The sequence below is a fragment of the Acipenser ruthenus genome, chromosome 18, assembly GCF_902713425.1.
Source record: "Acipenser ruthenus chromosome 18, fAciRut3.2 maternal haplotype, whole genome shotgun sequence".
In the NCBI taxonomy this organism is placed as follows: Eukaryota; Metazoa; Chordata; class Actinopteri; order Acipenseriformes; family Acipenseridae; genus Acipenser; species Acipenser ruthenus.
The window spans coordinates 5,624,454-5,644,561 of NC_081206.1; the positions used below are offsets into that span (position 1 = coordinate 5,624,454).

General features: G+C 39.6%; 1 protein-coding gene across 5 annotated transcripts; it reads left to right on the forward strand.

Annotated features, from left to right (window-relative positions):
- The first annotated feature begins 907 nt into the window (after nt 1-907).
- Nucleotides 908-20,108, forward strand: LOC131696634 (zinc finger protein 512B-like). 5 transcript variants are annotated; one of them, XM_058990965.1, is made up of 18 exons: nt 908-962; nt 2,198-2,386; nt 3,870-3,971; nt 7,633-7,712; nt 10,859-10,987; nt 11,751-11,935; nt 12,069-12,283; nt 13,050-13,121; nt 13,368-13,499; nt 14,095-14,219; nt 15,452-15,544; nt 16,167-16,265; nt 16,749-16,916; nt 17,238-17,444; nt 18,439-18,540; nt 18,814-18,876; nt 19,108-19,206; nt 19,400-20,108. In XM_058990965.1, exons 3-18 carry the CDS (start codon nt 3,872-3,874, stop codon nt 19,694-19,696), a joined length of 2,166 nt encoding a protein of 721 aa, XP_058846948.1. In that variant the 5' UTR covers nt 908-962; nt 2,198-2,386; nt 3,870-3,871; the 3' UTR covers nt 19,697-20,108. The 5 variants fall into 5 exon arrangements, with proteins under 5 accessions (XP_058846948.1, XP_058846949.1, XP_058846947.1 ...); XM_058990964.1 differs by lacking the exon at nt 908-962 and adding an exon at nt 1,529-1,765; XM_058990966.1 differs by lacking the exons at nt 908-962; nt 15,452-15,544 and adding an exon at nt 1,528-1,765.

The following is a 20,108-nucleotide window of genomic DNA, read 5'->3' on the forward strand; positions in this document are numbered from 1 at the left end:
CCTCTTGCGGCCGCGCCCAGGGAGGTTGGCTACAGTTCCATGGACCTTAAACTTCCTAATAATATTTGCAACTGTTGTCACAGGAACATCAAGCTGCTTGGAGATGGTCGTGTAGCCTTTACCTTTACCATGCTTGTCTATTATTTTCTTTCTGATCTCCTCAGACAACTCTCTCCTTTGCTTTCTCTGGTCCATGTTTAGTGTGGTGCACACAATGATACCAAACAGCACAGTGACTACTTTTCTCCATTTAAATAGGCTGAATGACTGATTACAAGATTGGAGACATGTGTGATACTAATTAAAGAAACTAATTAGTTTGAAATATCACTATAATCCAATTATTTATTATCTTTTCTAAGGGGTACCAACAAATGTGTCCAGGCCATTTTAGAATATCTTTGTAGAATAAGCAATAATTCATCTCTTTTCACAGCTTCTTTGCTTTATTCTATGACATACCAAAGGCATGCAAGTATACATGATAAAATAGCTTTTAATTTCATCACTCTTCAGGAGGAATGAAGCATTATTTCAATGAGCTGTAAGGGTACCAACAAATTTGAGCACGTCTGTATATATATATATATATATATATATATATATATATATATATATATATATATATATATATATATATATATATATATGGGGTGTCAGATCAAGTAAGCTGATGAAGGGCAGTAGGTCAAAAAGTTAGCACCTTGACATATAGAAGTCTAGAGCAGTGTGTCAGTTTTGTTATATTTAACAGCTTTCTGGTTAAATGCTTCTGAATGGAAATTGCCTGTAGTTAAATGAAGACAGGCCAAATGAAGTTCAGAGTGAGACTGAAACAATTCTGTAGCAGAGAGCGCCATCTGCAGGGCTTTTGTTGATAGTTCACGCTTTAGTACCTCACGTTCATGGGCAGGTAAACGCAGGTGTTGAAATTAAAAGAGGACGTCGGATGTCGGGTACAAGTAAGCATTACCAACTGCACTCACATCTTTTTTTAAATATAATATCTTCGTATACACATCATAAAAAACTGTAGTACTTATACTTTAGGATTACTTCGTTGTTTCGGGTGCAGTGACTATGCAATAGTACTGTGAAATAACACAAAATATATACCAATACTTCATGCATTAAGGTAAAAGTACTGCAGTGTATTGTAATACTGTAGTCTCTGGTTATATCTTACAAAATCTATCAGTTATATGATCATTTTCCTATGTCTAAAAAGTCAACTTGTTTACAATCCCTTCGCCCGGCTTTTTTTTTGTTTGTTTTTATTTCTCGGATCGGAGCAGTATAATATTCAGCTTTTAATGCCCTGCTTTTAGTATTGAACGGGCTAGGATAGCCGTTCCATATAGATCGGAAAACCTAAAAATGAAAAAGACATATGCAGTGTTTCATTAAATGTTGTCTAAGTATTTGCGAGAAAAGAGCTCCTACATGTTTTTTTATGATTACTGTACTGTACATAATTCTGTTCCAGCAAGACTAAGACGTCGTTTCCTTTGCGCGAGTCTGTGTGTATCAGCACGCCAGTGGAAGCGCTGCGGACGGTCAGTTTTGCATTTGCATTTTATTTCACAGGAATCTGAATTTTATTTGCACGATAAAAAAAAAATAATAATAACGCGAGAGTTTGCAAGTTGCCTTTCGACTGTACAACTGTCAAAGGTAGAGAGTGGAATCGCGCATGACCCAACACATTACTGTAGTACTGTACACGGACTCGGGAGATAATATCTATTAAAAAAAAATTACAGAGGTAAGACTTGGGAGACTACCGCTAACATGCTCGTGTTGGCACCTCTCTGGACATTTTCCTTCGTTTCGTTTTCTTTTACTCCAGCCAATTGTCATGCAGCTGCATTCAATTACTACTCTAAACATATTTTTCCTGTCTCCTTTAGCAGCACAAGGAGGCTTTTTCCTCCTCCTTCGTATAAAAGTCGCCATTTTGCTTCAGTGCCTAGTATTAAAAGCTTCATGTGTTATTTTTTTAGTGTAAAGCGAACACTTCTTTTTTCGCATTTGTCTGTATTTTTATTTTTCATTTTCCTAGTATGGCTAGGGTAAAGGAAGTACCTCATAATTTGCATATTAATGAGGGAAAGTGGAAAGTAGCTGCATAGAGGTGAAAGCGTTCACTTGTTTTAATTTGCTTTCCCACTTCCCCCTCCCCCCCTTCGATTCACAGCAGGAGCCCCACGAGTGACTGCTGCCCATGACGAGTGCTGGTTAAGGATCAGTCTCCCGAGACAGCAGGTGTGTGATTGCCATGTAACATAAAAGGCAACTCGCAGAGTGCACAGCGGTGACCCCACGTGGCGACCCGGGCCACCCGGCCACTCGTGTTGGTGTGGGGAGGGTGATTCCAACACGCCAGGTAGGTGTGTGCTTTGGCATGTCAGTGTGTGAGTTGAGGGGGTCAGTGGTTTGACTTTGCAAGCCAACTGCACAAGCATATTGCACCGTATTTGGCTGACTGATAAAATAATAATAATAATAATAATAATAATAATAATAATAATAATAATACATTTTGCAAGAGGTGTACCGGTATTTATTTATTTATATATATATATATATATATATATATATATATATATATATATATATATATATATATATATTAGTTTCTGTAAAGGGAGTGATGTTTAAAATATAATAACCCTCTTATATATGTATTAATTAACATGCTGTATCATTCTGAAGTACTGTCCAATGCTATGGTTCCCTCATTTGCATACATGCGGACAGTGAAGAGTAAGCCTAAATACTTTGTGTCAGTCACGCTGAATAAACAGGAATACAGTGGGGACTGGGGTGGATACCACAGTAAACAACTGATGGAGGGACGGACCTGTCACTTAAGAACGATGACATGTGTCATTTACATGGGCTTGCTAGTTAATTAGCACGTGTGCACAGCGTTGCTTCCTTTATTTTCATTTTTCATAATTAGTGCCCCGACCCCTTTTAATAAGCCAGCTTGTCCTAGTTTACCTTCATGTTCTACAGTGTCATTTCTTAACCATTCAAATAGATTAGTTAAGATATCCAGAGCCCCAGTAACTGCCCCTTAAAATGAATAATTCAGACCTGATGAAAAATAATAAATAATGTGCTGTCTGATTATGTACATTATGTACCTATGTACATTATGCCTATCTCCTTGTGTACAGTATCTTTCCTAAGTATATAAATCAAATCAGGCTCAGCTCACCACTACCACCCCTGCGCTGACTCGGGAGGGGTGAAGATGAACACACACTGTCCTCCGAAGCGTGTGCTGTTAGCTGTCCACTTTTTTACACACTGCAGACTTACCATGCAGCCACCTCAGAGCTACAGCGTCGGAGGACAACGCAGCTCTGGGCAGCTTACAGGCAAGCCTGCAGACGCCTGGCCAGTCTACAGGGGTCGCTGGTGCGTGGTGAGCCGAGGGCACCCTGGCCAACCTAAGCCCTCCCCCCTCTGGGCGGCGCTCGGCCAATTGTGCACCGCCCCCTGGGAGCTCCCGTCCACGGTCGGCAATGGAGTAGTCTGGCTATAGGGCACATCCTGCACTCCATGCGGAGCGCCTTTACCGGATGCACCACTCGGGGAACCCCTTAAATCAAATTTCTTGACAGCTTTTTAGTCATTTAGGGCTACTTGTCTGATGCTTTCGTTGAATATTTAAAGTATAATTCATGTGCAGTAAATTAGTGTTACCCCTGCATAAAGCTACACACTTACCAATACACTCAGTTCTTGGGTGGAAATGCTTGGTGTAGGGACCGTCTCTCAATATAGCAGTATGTTGGAATGTTGCTATTAGTCTGAGTGCTGAGTGTTGCTACAGTGCAGATGTGCCTGTGTTCCAGGTATGGCTGACTCCAGTAAGAGCACAGCACGCAGTGGGGGTCGAAGTCGGCCCGCCTCAGAAGAGACTGCCAAAAAAACAGCTGCCACTGGCAACAAGCATGGTGAGCGTTTCTACTCATCCTTTCATTTCCACACTGAATGCTAGTTACCTAATGAAAGGGATCACAAGTGAATTTAGCTAAATTATACTTATGCTGTAGTGTGTCACTAACAGGAGCTGTAAGGAATGGGCAGTTAGGCACAAGTCTCATCTCTCTAGGAAAAATTCAAACAGTCTGTGATGGTGACAGTCGGATTGGAATTATTTGGGTTTAATTTGTGCTCAGGGCGGCTAATGTAATTTACACTGCACATCTGGGCAGGATTGTACGAACATATAGTTTCACTTTGAGGAGAGCCTACCTGTTCTGATGAGTTTGAGATTCTGGGGTTATAAGAAACAAAGTCAAGTAGACTAACGTCTCCACAGGATTATACTTTAATTATGGCGCTGTTATATGAAGTTTATAAACCTGTGTTCACTACACAGCTTTAGTCACAAGCCCACAAAGATGAGCACTCTCTATTTTTAAGAATGCAGCAAATATGCAGATAACTTCCGTTTCAAATACCAAGACTGGTGTTTCCTGCCCTGTAGCTTAGCTTTCCATCTTGATAATAGCCTCTTAATACAGCCTACAATGAAAAAACCTTACCATGCCTGCAGGCTAGGCTTATTTCAGCATGAAATGCCCTCGAAATCCCCCAAAACAAAGACCATACAGCTTAACATTAGATGTCTTCCACTGACTAATGAATCAAGTCCTGAGGGCCCCCTTTTCACATTTTTGCCAGTACTTGACAAAAACAAAGCTAGTCTCATTTAGGCCCTGCTTCATTCTACACCATTCCTATACAGCTTTTCTTATTTGAGCTCTGCTGTTTTTCATGAAACTGCCGCAAGCTGATCCTCTCAATACAGGTGTAAAAAAAATGAACCGGTTTCTGTACAAACATCGGTATTATATTTGAAAGAACAGCAACAATGCTTTTATTATCTGCTGTAGGTTTTGATCTGCAGTTTGTGTTAATTTAGTCCTTTTAATTTATTTATAAGTGTGAATCAAACGTTTACTTGACTTTGAAAACAATACCATATTGCATGTTAAGTGGTTTAGGATTCATCTAAATTGGTTAGATTCATAAATGCTACACTTTGCTGACCTTAATTAATATGGTTAAATATGGTCAGAGTTGCAAATATGATTTTTTGTGTATTAAACTGCTGGTAAATTAAGTGTTAATTCAATACAATTTTCAGCAGTTTCCTTTCCCATTAGTCACTAAGCTCCAACCAGATTACTTTTTCAATGGTAAAGATACCGGTAATTGGGTTAAATATTCCATTTGAGGGAAAATATAAACGGGTGCAACATTCAGAGAGTTCATTTTCTTCTGATCAATTCTGCATAGGAAGTTTTTGTCTGATCCCTAACACAGCAGTTGTCGTTGTTATAGCAACACATATATTTTAACATTCAAAACAGCCTTCTGAATTTAAATTTCAAATTCATATTCATTGTTCACTTTTGTTCCAGTGAAAACAAACGTGCCCCAGTTTTTCAAGCCAAGAAATACATAGAAGCGAACCCACTCTGAAAAAAAGACTGGAAACACTTCTCAGAAAAAAAAAAAATGAATTGCACCCTCATAAAAGCAGTTCAACAAATCAGTTACTTATTTGAATGTATTAATAACCTGGCAGCTGCTTGAGTCCTTTAATAACCATTGGGAACTAATCCTGTTTTGGCCCATGTTCAGTTTATTTAAGTGTTGTTTCAACCTTTCTGCATGTTGTCTTTCTCAATTGCTTTATTAAAAAAGCATAAAAAAAAAAAAAATGAAGTTCCTTTTTGCCGCCTTTTTTAGTAAACCGAAGTTGGTGAATCCTTTTGCATTTTTGTTTTATCTAATCCAGTCTGAATTCAAAAAGGACAAGCCATCATGAGTGAAATTCTTTTTGTTAAAATACTGTTCCTTGTTCCCATAGCAACAATCTCAAAGCTAACCCTTATATCATTAACCGGGAACTAATGTTAAATTAAAAATGCATATCCAGCTTTATGGCCTGACATTACCATTAGCCAGTCATAAATGTTTTAATTTCATGAAAGATTTGTAAGTGACCTCCATGGGCAACATTCTCAAAACTCTGAACTCCAGTTCGTCATTGGTATGGGTTTTTCACAAAGGACAGACATGCCCTCTTACCAAACATGAATAGAAAGCACATTTAATTTGGGACTTTCTTCTGTTATACAAGGATTAATTCCATGCTCCATGGTGAGATTAGGGCTTTTACTGAGCAGCCCTTATAATTGCTCAGAAATGTAGCAGTTTTCCTGTGCGTTTGCCATGGTTATAGCATGCAATTACTGTAGTTTACCATGGTCTTTCACACCACTCTGGGATTTACAGTGCTTACCTATGCTTTTCCAGGCTTTATGCTGTATTACACTTTACCATGTTTAACTCTGGGAAGCTTTTATAAGGGAATGTCTGAAAGAAGAAACTTAATTCTGTTAGAAATGCCATTGAGAAAACAAAAGCTTATTGAACCTTACCTTTTGCCAGTCAAATACCAGAACACTTTTTTTTTTTTTTTTTTTTTTTTTAATATATCAAAAAAGAAAATGTTCTTTTAATTCACAAGAGACCCAATAAGGCTTCTCGGGGTACACTCCTTGCGGTTAAGGCCAGTTGTGGCCTAAAAAGAATTCGAAAATACATTCAAATGCTTGTATAGCTGCACTGTGACAAGTGATTGAATTAACACAGCACTAAGTGGAACTACAGCACATTAATTACAGTACTTGGGACACTAATCAGTTTGGATAAACAGGGACAGTCAGTGACAGTGAGATAGTGTAAATGCCATGCAAAGTGTATCAATTTAGCAGTCCCCATCAATCAGAAGAAGAGTTCTGAGAGTGTAATAATTCCTCTTTTCAACAGCATCTCTTCATCGGTGGCCACAGACCACTGCTCACTATATTTTACTGTTAATTAAATGTTGAAAAAAGGCCTGTTGTTGCTGACCTGATTACACAGGCATGAAATTAACGTAATCAATCAGCTTCTGTTTGAAAGCTGAAACTTAAAGATGGATTACTGCTCGGGGGTCGTCACTTGATTTATACGAGATCCAATTTCGACAGCCGAAGATTGTGTTAATTTGCACACACTCTTCAATACCGTAATAAACCGGGTGCAATTAAAAGCTTGAAGGACCCTTCAAAGGTAAATAGGAAATTAGGAGATACTCTGGTCTCCCAGTCAAGGTCAATTTAGAAAAGATTATGCCTGATCAAAGTGTCCCAAAGTAAAAGCACAGCTAAGTGTAATTACACATGGTAAGGACTGCATTGTAAAGCCTAGAGAGTTACATAAAACATTTCAAGCCATGGTAAACTATTGTAAATGCATACTATAAGCATACTGTGTACATTTACATTGGTAAACATTTATACAGCGTTTCTTTGCTCAGCCAGAGCATGACAGCATTCGAAAGGATACTGCTGTCATGAAATAACCACACTCGAATGACATCACAGCTAAGCATAGTATTCAAACTGACTTGACATAGTACCTCCTAAAAGCTTACTGTTAACTGCTGGAGAATAATAACCTGTATCGCTGCCTCTTTAAAACGGTGCCCTTTTCTGTTCTTAACACTTATGATGCAGGAATACAAGGAATGCATTGTTTGTTTTTTAACTGTAGGTGGAGCAGCTGTTGAGAAGATAGAAGGCAAGAAAAAAGGACGCCCCAGAGCTGACAATCAGGAGCTTAGGAACATACCTGTAAGCAAATCAAGGGTGTTGCTGGATATATTTGAAAGATCGTATCAGCGCCCTAAACCTGGCAAACCTGCACTATAGCAGACTTTCATTACAAACACCTGCATGACTAATGAAGAGTGAAACAGCTTTTATCTAGAGGTACCACATAATGGTTATTATGACCTGCTATATCATACGGTCGCTCCTAACCACCAATGCAGGTCTCTGCCATGTTGGTCGTTAACACTTCAATATTACACTGAGATCATTTGCAATTACTGCTGTAATTCATGATTTCATTCACTTTCTGTTTAAAAAGTGACCCTAATTATATCATATTGATGGGCATTAACTTTGGGGATTAGTGGGCAGTAACTCAGCATGATACTAGTGTAGCAGACCTTGTAATACGATTTGCTATCGTTCCTATCAGTGTCCTGCATTTCCCAGCTTTGGCTTTTGTGCTGTAGTGGAAGTGTGTTTCATCCTTAACCACTGCTGAATTCCGTCTCTCAGAATAAAGACACAATAGCTGGAGAAAGAGTTTTTTTTTTTTTAAGGACAAAGGAAAATTGCATCCATTTGGCGTGGATGTGAAATTAAAAACTATAATAGTTCTCCAGGCAGCTGTAACGTGGGCAGCAAACTTGTAACGGTTGTTAATGAATATAAATGTCGAGGATTCATTTTGAATGTCAGCAGAAATGCCAGCTACTGCTGATGTCGAGTTTTAAAAGTAATGAGGCCCTTTCTTCACCTGAAGAACAAGCAGTACAAAGTTAATGCATGGGTCTTCCATCACTTAGCTGTTGCAAGTCAGACTGTAGGCTATTCAGTCATGCTCTGTCATCTACCCTTGACAATCTTGCTGCATTACTCTGGCTAGATTCCCCCTCTCTTGAGATTTCAGAGCTCATTATTAGTGTGTTTTGTGTGATATGTGGTAAATTAGCAGGGTCAGTTTTCAAAGGGAATTGCGACCGCTCTGAACTGATTGGTTTTCTTATATGCTGTACAGCTGACAGGACTATTGTTTTGTAAAGAAGTCGATCTTCATTTTCCTGTTGATTTACCTTCTAAGAATAATGTGCCCATTGATCCCAGTAGCTTACAGTTTTTTTTTATAGTCATAACACTTAATGACCACTAATTTAATGAAGTTTTTGTTTCAGGAGTATGGACAGTGAAGGACAGTAGACATTGGGGTCAGGCAATTGCGCCTTGGTCAAGCATTTAAATGCATCATGCAGAATCAATTCAATACATCCCCGCCCCTTCACCAAGTTTGAGGGGTTGTCCTATCATCTAAATAGCAGCCTTGTTATAGGAATTGCTGTGGATTTGCCACCATAATTTGAAAGCGTTTTTTTTTTTACCGTTATTGCTCGGGATTCATGTCTATTTTAGTATATAAACTGATGTGCCATGCTTCTCTTTGATATTAAATACTGTAAAGGCAGTTTGACTGAGATATTGCTTGTCCATAGATACCAAATTAATATCAAACGAAAAAAACAGGTATTGGATTATTATAAATTTGTATGGTAATGTAGGATTAGGATTGAGCGTGAATGGCATGTAATAATGCTGCAGCATTATTTGCTTAGATACATATAATTAAAAAGCACAGTGTTTGCTTGTTCTTTTTATATAACTTTTTAATCTCCAACACCATTGTCTGCAGCGCAGAGCCAGACATCTGAGAAATGTCATTAAAATACAACGCCTTCAGCACCTGCCTTCCACCTCAAGTATTGGGGTGATTGAAGAGCAATATACGATTCTTCTTGAAGGGGGACACGCTACAGACAATATTGCAAATACACGATCGCAGAGGTTAACACAGCATTTTCATTGTCACACTTATCACTGTCTGTAAGGTCCCGGGATCACAAGAGCCAGTGTGCACATTAGGGAGGCTGGTACAAAGCGTACGTACTGTACCAGGCATGAAGTGATTACTGAAGAAGCCAGGGGCACATTCAGTGCCAGACCTGCAAACAATGAGATCTGTGTGCATGTCAGTGCTGTACACTGTTTAGGCCAGGCTGGATTATTATTATTATTATTATTATTATTATTATTATTATTATTATTATTATTATTATTATTATTATTATTATATCACATTACACAATATCACAACACAGAAAAGAGCAGTTACAAAGTACAGTAAAATCAGTAGGAAATAAGATCAAATTCAAATAAGAGCAAATAAAGAATACAGTAAATAATTACATTTAAGAGCGAATTCAACTAAGAGCAGTTAAACTTATAGTAAAGATATTTGCTTATAAGAGTAAATTCCATTAAGAGCACATAGTAAGTACGATAACTGGATAAGAGCGATTTCAAATAAGAGCAATTACAAAAAACATGACTACGGATAAGAGTAAAATCAAGTACAAGAAACAGAAAATAGTTCTACTTAAGAGCAGTAGTAGAATACGGCAAAATATGGAGCAGTTCAGTGCAAGTACAAGATGATGCAAGTACTGGTAGGATTGGGTGCCATCTAGTCCAGTATAGTCGAGAGCTGTGAGGTTTACAGACATTTATTCAAAAATCTGTCTGCTGTCTTGAAGTGTGTTCATGTATATCAAACTGTATTTTATTCGTAAAAATAAAAGTTTACTCTGAAGTGAAATCCATTTTAAAAGGTCCCAAAGTCTACGACTTTGCTTAATTTATTGGGTGCTGGAGGATTTGGCCAAGCATTCTGTTTACAGAGTAGACAGGAACTTCTGTTTAATGTTTCAGCGGAAGGATTGGATTTCTTAACTATTGTTATGCTTGGCACCGTTAACACATTTTCATAACAATTAAATGTTGAAACTTAAATTCAGGAAACTCATTTGCATGGCAGATCTGCCTTTGGAATTACCCCATGGTCTCACTAATTTCCAAAACATATGGGGAAGTCTGAATTTCATTGCCCAGTGGCCAGACAATAGGCCTTCAGCCCAGTGGGTTTGAGGCCAAACAGAAACCTGCGCAGGCATTTAACTACAGTCCCTCAAGTTTTCCTGAACTGCCTTTTTAAACCACCTCTTATTTAATACAAACACCTTGCACTGGATCTACTTTCTGACTTTCTCCTTCTGTATAATTCTCCTGTATCTGCATGGCTTGTGTGATCAATGCTAACCTCTTACTTTACTGTGTAGGCAATCATGGTGACTCAGTGGAAAGAAGAGTTTAAGAATCACTCTCGAGTAAAATGCCCCAGCTCTGGGTGCTGGCTAGAATTTCCAAGTGTCTATGGATTAAAGTACCATTATCAGCGTTGCCAGGGGGTAAGGCTCCGTTTTTAAAGCCATGGGGCGAATTTTGAAAGCACCTCAAATATGGGATTGCATCAACCATTTAAACTTAATCATCATTGTGGCATTCCAAGGCTGATCAAATCAATACCTCAGTTTAATAAAAAAAAAGTGTAATTAAGTAAATTTATTTTCAACTGCTCTTACTCATTAGTAACCTATTTACAACCAGATTCCTAATTCCAATGTGGTTATCCTTCCCTGCATTGACTAAGGGACAGGCACTGAAGACTTTTACTCCAGAAGTCATTCAGCTTTGCCCTAGTGCCTGTTTTTTTCAGTAAGACCCCCTATATTTATAACCAAGGACTGATCCCTGAATTCCACGCAAAATGATATTTCACCGGTATGTTGATTGTAAGCAGCGGGCCATTGATCTGCTTTATTTGAATCCACTTTGCACCTGTTCTGCTTCAACGCTCCTGTCTGCAGACATCTTCATGCTGTATTATGCTGCTCACATAAAACAGGAACAAAACTGCATAAGTTATCCACCACATGGTCGTCGAGTGCTGTGAGATTGTTTGCCTGTTTAACATGCTTAGTAAGCTAGTTTTATTACCTGTGGAACAGCTGAGACTAATACTGGGAGAGACCAGTTAAGAACACAATTCCTTTGGGGTGTTCTGTTCTACTGTAACATTGTATTTGAACTGGCACTAATTGCATTGTAGCCACTGCTATGTACCAACAGTCTTTACAAGATTCAAAATTTCCTTGCTTGTTTTTTGTTCAGGCTACAATATCAGAGAAACTGAACCACCAGTGTCCTTATTGTGAAGCTGCATTTGCATCTAAAACCCGTGTGGAGAAGCACAAGGCGTGGAATCACGCTGATAGAGTCTCACAAGAACCAACAGCTGGCAATGAAGCAGACAATGAAGTGCAGAAAACGCCAGTCAAGGGGAGTGCTAAGAAAAGGTACTGGGCATGCATTTCAGGGGGCATTCTCTAAGGATGTCATTTACGAACAAAGTTCTCAAGATCCTACAACGCCATTGTATACTGACCCAGAAAAGGTGAACCTTTTTTTTTTTTATTGTGTTTCACGCAGAGCTGCGGAAAGTTCTGACACTTCCCCAATCAGAAGCAAAGTAAAGAAGACGCGGGAGGTGTTCCAGCACTCTCAGAACGGAGAGTATGTCCCACAGAAAGCAGGCAGGAAACACCAGCAGGGTGCGGCCTCCGAGGCTTCTCCCACGACTCCCGGAGGCAGCGAGGGCGAGGCGGGAAGCTTCCCTGAGGAGGACCCAGAACGAACAAGGCACAGTAAGATTATTACACTCTGTAGACTAGCAGGGCCTGGCACAGCACCCTACTGATCCCTTCAGAGACAGATGCAACACTTTCCACAAAAACAGTGCAAATTGCACCCTGGTTTTTGATTTGTTGTGTTGTGGTTGAAGCGAACAAAACATCAGATTCACCCCACGCAACTCAAACGGAAGATAATCAGTAATTAAGGTTACAATCCCCTTGAAAATTGATGAAGATCACCTGCTGTATGTGGTGACAAAAACAACCAGGCCTGCCTTTTTAGTGTGCTCCTCCAGATAGTATCCTAGCAACAGCATTCCCTTGTGATCTGGTACCAGTATTCAGACAGTGCAGCAGACAGTAAACAAACTCTGATGTCATTGAAACCATCACATGTGGATGCTGTTATCTTTCTGAGCATAAATAAAATATAAGCTATGAACAACGCTGACACTAACAAGGTACACATTCCCCCAAATGCCTGTGTGTAGTGGGAAATTATGCATAATCTCATGTCATTTAATCAATGTAGTAGTTTTCAGTATTTTACTAGGTGTGTGTTATTATCTACAGCTCCAAAGGTTCTTTTAGTACTGCTGTTCATTTTGGTGTTTAATATGTCAATGCGTCGATACACTGTCAGTATGTATCAGTGGTAAAGAGGCTGACACCTCCCCAGTCTCAGTATTTAGATAAGGAGTGACAGTTGAAAACGGGTGTGTATTTCTTGTTGATTGAAATGGTTTGACTTGATTGTTTTAATCTTCGCTCGAGCCAGGAAGGAAACAGAGAACCCCAAAGAAGTTCACCGGGGAGCAGCCTTCCATTTCAGGAACATTCGGCATGAAAGGTAACTTTAAACATTGTGCTGGTAGCATGGGCCGTTTTCAACGCTCTGTTCAACCAAAGTGTAAAAACAAATGTAAAATGCAAAACACTTTGCAAATAACCACCAGTATATGTCATCTTTCATTCTTTTTATGTCCAGTTATAGCTTTCTAACCTGTAAGGAATCAGATCTTGAAGCTTTCAATGAAACCACACCGTAGGTTCTACATGGAGTACAAATGTTTGAAAGTATTATTCTGTATTTAAGGTTTGACCAAATCAGAAGAGAAGGTAAAGTCTGGGCGAGGAAAGAAGGTTGTAGGAAACGATTGTAATAAAGAGCCGAAGAGGAAAGCACAGGGTGCGAACCTTCGCAAGGACCCTGTCTCCTATTCCCCAGGTAAACCCACACAGAAACAAACATAGCAAAACGCAGCTATACGTGTGCATAGGCTCGGGGATTTCAATCCAGTGACGATTACAGGGGAGAATTTTAATGAGCATCAGAGCTCCCAACAAAATGTTGTCGCTCTAAAACAGATATGAAAAATTGATTCGCAAAATTTGCTAATAGAAAACACATTTTTATTTTGCATAGAGTTTTGCATGCCTATTGTGAAAACAAGGATATTAATCATTGCTGTGGTTTGGCACAGCCATGGCTTTCATTGTAAAGGAGTTAAAAGGGTTTGTTCTGCACACTGCGATAGGGACCAATTGAAAACAATACAAGTGTATGTACAGTAAACGCTACGTGGCATTAATTACTTCATATTTTAAGGATCTAAACTGTGGCGGATCTACATGCTGTTGATCTATTTTAGACCTACTTCTTTGTATAATCATTAAGCTTCGGAGTACTGGAGCAAAAGCTTGGGGTGTCTGTTAAAGAGGAAAGTGTCGGCATAGTGATGGAACAGCCCCCCCCAAACCCCCCCCCCCCCGGAACACGGTTGCCATTGTGATGGGGCTGTTGTGTTGATGTCACTCACCAGGGAGCAAGGAGGAGAGGTGGCAGCAGGTTATCACGGAGAAGGGAGAGGTTGTCTGTCCGACTTGTTCTCTCATCTCTAGGAAAACTGTCCCTGGACTCAAGAAACACATGGAGATCTGCCTGAAGGTATGTGCAGAGGGTTTTTATCTTCTTGTTGTTAGTGTTTTCTGTCTAAATGGTTTATTATTAAGACTGTAAGAAAAGGCTGCCTTGACGTGTTTGAAAAGAGCATCTCTTTAGCATCCTGGTTCAGTTCACAGCTGTATTCCAAAGCTAGTTATGCATTAGGTGGGCAGTGGTTTTGGTTTCTTGCTGCACTTTGTGAGCAGAAGTTGAAACCAGCAGAGACCAAAGCCTGCTATCCTTCTACTGACAAGGGACTGCATAGACAAGGAGCGGTTATTAAAGAGCAGAGGACATTGACAAGCTCCAGCCACTATAAGAGAAACCACACATAATAAAACTTCACAATAGGTGGCAGAATTAACCAAATGCAGAATTCACCGTGAACTAATGATTACTTCATATTTTAGTGTACCCTTCAGCATGTGTTGGCACTGTATTGGGACACAGGGTGGTCGTGTATAATAATCATTTTACATCTCTACTACCCTCATATCACAACACCGCCTCATTGCTGGAGGATGTCTTATGTTTTGTTCATTGATTTTACAGTAAAAACATAAAAAGAAATAAAAGGCAATGTTGTGCTAAGCCTTTGCTCCACAGCTCTTTTTTTCAATATAAAATAACAGTTTATTTATAAAACCTCTGAGCGATATACGAGCATCATAGTTAATGACTTCTTTCGCAGGGTTTGTTTCTTTGTGAATAACATATTCGAGAAAATCCATCCGTGGTCAGCCTGTTCGTAATAATACAAAGGCGGTCCCTGTAAGAAACCAGTAGCCACATCTGCCAACATTTTGTACCAGCACTGAAAAAAACATAATAACAGTGGTCTGTGATTGTGCTACCCACAGAAACAAACACATTCTTTAGCTTTCATTCTAGTGCTGTTAGAAATGCTTCATTTTTAATTACTTGGATAATTCATTCACATATGGGTTCAGTGCTGTTTTGACCCACCAAGAGTAAAGTAAAGTAACGTTCAGTACTGATCATGCTTCATACCTACTCAAGCAATGTACATTTTTTCAAGAAACCTTTTAACCCTGTGCTGCCTGCACAGATTTTTCTTTTCTTTTAATAAAATAAAAAGTAAGGTCCAATTCCCAACTACTGCTGTTCTCCAGCAAGCCAGTTCCTGCAAGGATCCACAGTTCTGCTTGGAGTTTTGTCCCATCCCCAGGCTTCTGTTCTTTCTGAAATCAATGACTGTGGTCTTGTGTTCTTAGCTGCAGGATGCCCTGAAGTGTCAAGACTGTCAAAAGCAGTTCAAGTCCAAAGCGGGCTTGAATTACCACACAATGGCAGAACACATTAACAAGGTGAGCCGCACTGGAGCATCTGGGGGCTCAGGTTCAACAAGCTTTGCCTGAATGAAACATACTGTTTGTATAGCACTGGTACTTAATAAAATATGCAATAGGTACAGTACTTAATAAGTAAGAGTGTGTGTGTAGGGAGGGAGGCAAAATATATTTAGATCTAACATTGGACCCTAAAATATAAGTAAATATATATAGAAAATGCTTTTAATACATATTAGCGATAATGTTCAGTCTTCAGGGCCAACCCTTTTAAGTAACTATAGAAACTTGGCACTAGGTTGAAAACTGACGTATTACATGAGGAAAAACAAGTTTTAAAATGTGCCTGGAGCCCAGATTGTGTTCCCAGTGGCTGTTATTGCCTGGGGCTAGTGCTGATCTGAGGAGCAGAAATAATATGTGGTGTCTTCACCACAAGACAATCTGGAGCTTTCCGATCAATCCCAGCACAGTGCGAGTTCTAGCAGTGGAAACCCAGCAGTGCAAGATGCTAATGTTCCTGAGAGAACTCTTTTGTTATTGATTCAGAGTAATCTTGTGCAGAATAAATACTGTGGTCTTGTCCGGCATTGCTTGCTAACGTACTATAAAAAGATCTGTTGACTTATTGTTTCTGTAGCCCAGTGCACATAAAGACAGCTTTCCAGACGAACAGGAAGAACGGGACAGACTACGGAAGGTTCTCAAACAAATGGGCAAGCTGAAATGTCCTAATGAGGTAAAAAATATATATATATATAATAGATGGGCTTCAGTGAGTTACAGGAAAATAATTCCATCTAGGGTTACTGTGACGTCATCAATTACGAGAGCGAAGGTCGAGTTTATAAACGGTCACAGAAACCCGAGATGGAATTGTTTTCCTGTAACTCGCTGAAAAGGCCCATGTATTATTTTTATAATACATGGATACCCTTGTGATGCTAATATTAAAGAAGACAAGGTTCAGCAGTGCAGTTGTTTTTTTTGTTTTAAACGTAGTGTTTGTCAAATGGGTCAAAGTTCAAGTATATTTTCCTCTAGAGGAATTAACACTTTTTATCATGTGTTTATATATATATATATATATATATATATATGAAGGAGCCATTTAAAGATTAAAAAAACCATCAGTGTTATATTAAGAGTCCAGTAAAACTCTTAACTCCCTCGGCTGGGGCTTTGTGTAACTGGGCCTCCTGTTTGTTCTTGCCACCCCCAGGGCTGCACAGCCACCTTTTCCAGTCTGATGGGCTACCAGTATCACCAGAAGCGCTGCGGAAAAGACCCTTCCGACATAGAGAAGCATATCTTTGTCTGTAAACACTGCAGGAAAAACTACAAATCCAAGGCTGGCCACGACTACCACATCCGCTCCGAGCACAGCACTGTGAGTGCCTGCACACCATTTATAAAGAGCCATTCACAGATATAAACAGTGCCCTGAAGCACGGTACAATTGCATAAAACACCATTTAGAAATTATAAAGTTTAAAATTCAGCAGACACATTAGGGCTTGGTTTTCCAGTTGCAGACTGATAGATTTTTGTAAAATGGGTAGTTATTATTTATGGGAGGTCCTGTGCTGATCATTGACTTACAATGATATCATGTGCCTTGTTTTACAGTCCCCATAATCTTGTCAGGGTTTTCTACCCCAGTTTCTTGTTGGTTATTTTGCAATGTGGATTGGGGTCCCTGTGTGTGCAGAGTCCGAAGCAGTCGGAGCAGGTTGCTGCAAGGGAGGAGGAGGAGGAGGAGGAGATAGAGGACTTCGAGAGGACCCCCAGTGGCAGAGTGCGCCGCAGGTCTGCCCAGGTCGCTGTCTTCCATCTGCAGGAGATCGCAGAGGATGAGCTGGCCAAGGACTGGAACAAGCGCAAGATGAAGGACGACCTGGTCCCTGATATCAAGAGAGTAAGAGCCAGCAAATCAAGTGCTAGAACTGTACATACGAACGTGGGCTGGAACAAGGTTCCTGCTTTGACTATTTCTTCATTTAAACTCAGCATTGCCAAGTACCACATTCAGTATTACCATACCACATTATAATCTATATCAACTGTCTTGGTAACTTGCAATATAGAGCCCTGCAGTCTTAGTTACAGTGCTGTGATTCATTCAGTTTTTTAAACCCTCCATTGAATGGTAATGCAATTTGTCAATATTCTGTTTTAAAAAATAAGAACAAGGGATATGGCGGTGATAGCTGTTAGGAAAAGGATACACGTATTGAAGTTAGCGTTTACAGAAACAATGTTACACAAATCTGTTTGCATGTGTTTGCTGAATGCTGTCCACAGTCTGGTTGTCAGTGTGAATTTGTAAGCGTGTCTGTTTACTGAAATTGAGCTGTAACATTTTGAGTTCTCTTTAATCTAATCTAAGAAGAGAAGTTCTCAGGAAGACCAAGGGGAGTCTGTGTGAAACTGGTGGGTGTAAGCTGCTACACTAAACACCGCAGTGCATTGGAACACTTTTATTTAGGGGTGTTAGAAGATAAAAGAGCGATAATAATGCTAATCAGCTAATCGATCCACTGGTGACCGCTTGAATGTAGTAATTCGATTCCACTGCATCCATAACAAGCTTCATTTAAAAATGATGCAATGGCACTCATTTGTACTCACAAAAGTCATCAAGTCTTTTAAAGGTATGTTTCAGGCAGGGAAGTCTCAAAATACACAGGCAAACGTGACCACTTGATAGGCAGGAAAATCCTTGTAACTGTAAAGGAAAGTCAAAGTAGAGACTGGACTAGGGAGGTAGCTCCTGCTTTCATGTCAGTCCTCAAAATCAGTTTGTCACTGCCAGTAATGATTGTATTAACAAGGGTGAAACTAGACTTTAGTTATTACAAGGAGTTGCAAAACCTAGAAATGTTTCAAATGATATGTATCTTGTGTTTCAGCTTAACTACACTCGCCCTGGGCTTCCGAAATTTAACCCCAAAGTGCTGGATAACTGGAAGAAAGAAGTCAAGGAGAAAGGGTTCATCTTCTGTGTGAATAATGTAGGCCAAGTAACTTAAACTCTGTTTCTTAAAGAAGTATGTTATGCTGTGGAAAAGAATATTCCATGCCTGCCTGTAATCATTGTATAACTCAGAAAATAGCTTTGTTTACACATGGCTCTAATTGGAAACTGCTATTTTGAAATATGCAGTGCAGACATATATTAGAACATCATCTTGCTTTATGGTTTGAAAAAAATGTGCACTGCTTCAAACAGAATTACAACAGGGCTAATTCTATTCTGATGTGCGTGTTCTTTTTTCTTCCTCCAGCACTGTGAAGCAGTCTACTCAAGTGTTTCAGGTCTAAAAGCCCATTTAGCCAACTGTAACAAGGTATGTACAATCCCCTGTAGCTTTTTCCCAACACTTAGTGGGAAGAGGTTTCCACACAACTGGCCTGTTGTCCTTATTCCTGTAAAGTAGGCAGTCACCTCTGCTTCTACTGCTATCAGTGATGTTTTATCACAGGAGTTGCAATGAAAGTGAATGGCAGAGCTTCCACCTGTCATATAATATTCGTCAGTGTGTGAACCCAGCCCGATGCTGCTGTATTTTCTCATGCAGGGAGGCGGCTCTGTTGGGAAGTACAGGTGTCTGCTGTGCCAGAAGGAGTTCAGCTCTGAGAGTGGAGTTAAATACCACATCGGCAAGACCCATTCGGTGGTAAGGAGTGTCATTCTGTGTTCAGGGAAACCTGCCTGTGTGTGACCCCTGCTGTGACAATTCTGTGTCAAGCAGAAGGGAAAGATAACAGGGGTTGACAATAGATGTGAAGGTGATTACTGTGCAATAGTGACGATTTTACATTTAATCTGACCACCTTGCTTTTTTTTTATTTTTACTGATCTATGAACAGAACTGGTTCCGGACTTCAAACCCGGTCTCTCCAAATGGCAAAAGGAAAGAACTCAACAATGTAAAGAAAGACGGAAAGAACAGCACAACCGGAAAGAAGAGGGGGAGGAAACCTAAAGAAAGGCCCCCAGAGCCTCTGCAAAAAGACACGGAAAAGGCTGAATCAAAGACTAGCTCCACAAATGCAACAGATACCACGGCTTCAGCTGCAAACAAAATCACCGGAGACCAGAGAAAAGAAACAAAACCACCTGCGAAGAAAAGGGGGCGAGCCAAGAAAGTGCAGAATAAACCTTAAAAAGAAAGACACCTTTCATAGCGCTTTGGCTGGGATTTTGAAGGAAAATGTTTAAAAATATACAATAAAAAAATCAGGCTGTACAGTAAATAGATACAACCTGAAGATGAATTCCTGTATTTAGGTTTATTCTGCCCTGGGGAGGGTTATTCATATATATATAATGATACAGTATAGGCAGTTACAGTTTAAGGCATCCGTCCAGTTTTTAGGTTATTTTTGCGATCCCCCTGTTATATAAAGTCTATTTGTTTTTTTTAATATTATTCTTAACCACTAGTGTTTTTCTGACTTGTATGTAGGCTTGTGTTTAAGGAAGGTGTTAAAATGAGCTGTAAACTACAGTATTTATTGATCTCATTCTGGTTAATTTCTGACCACAGGGTTTGCTGTATCAATAGGGTCCATACCT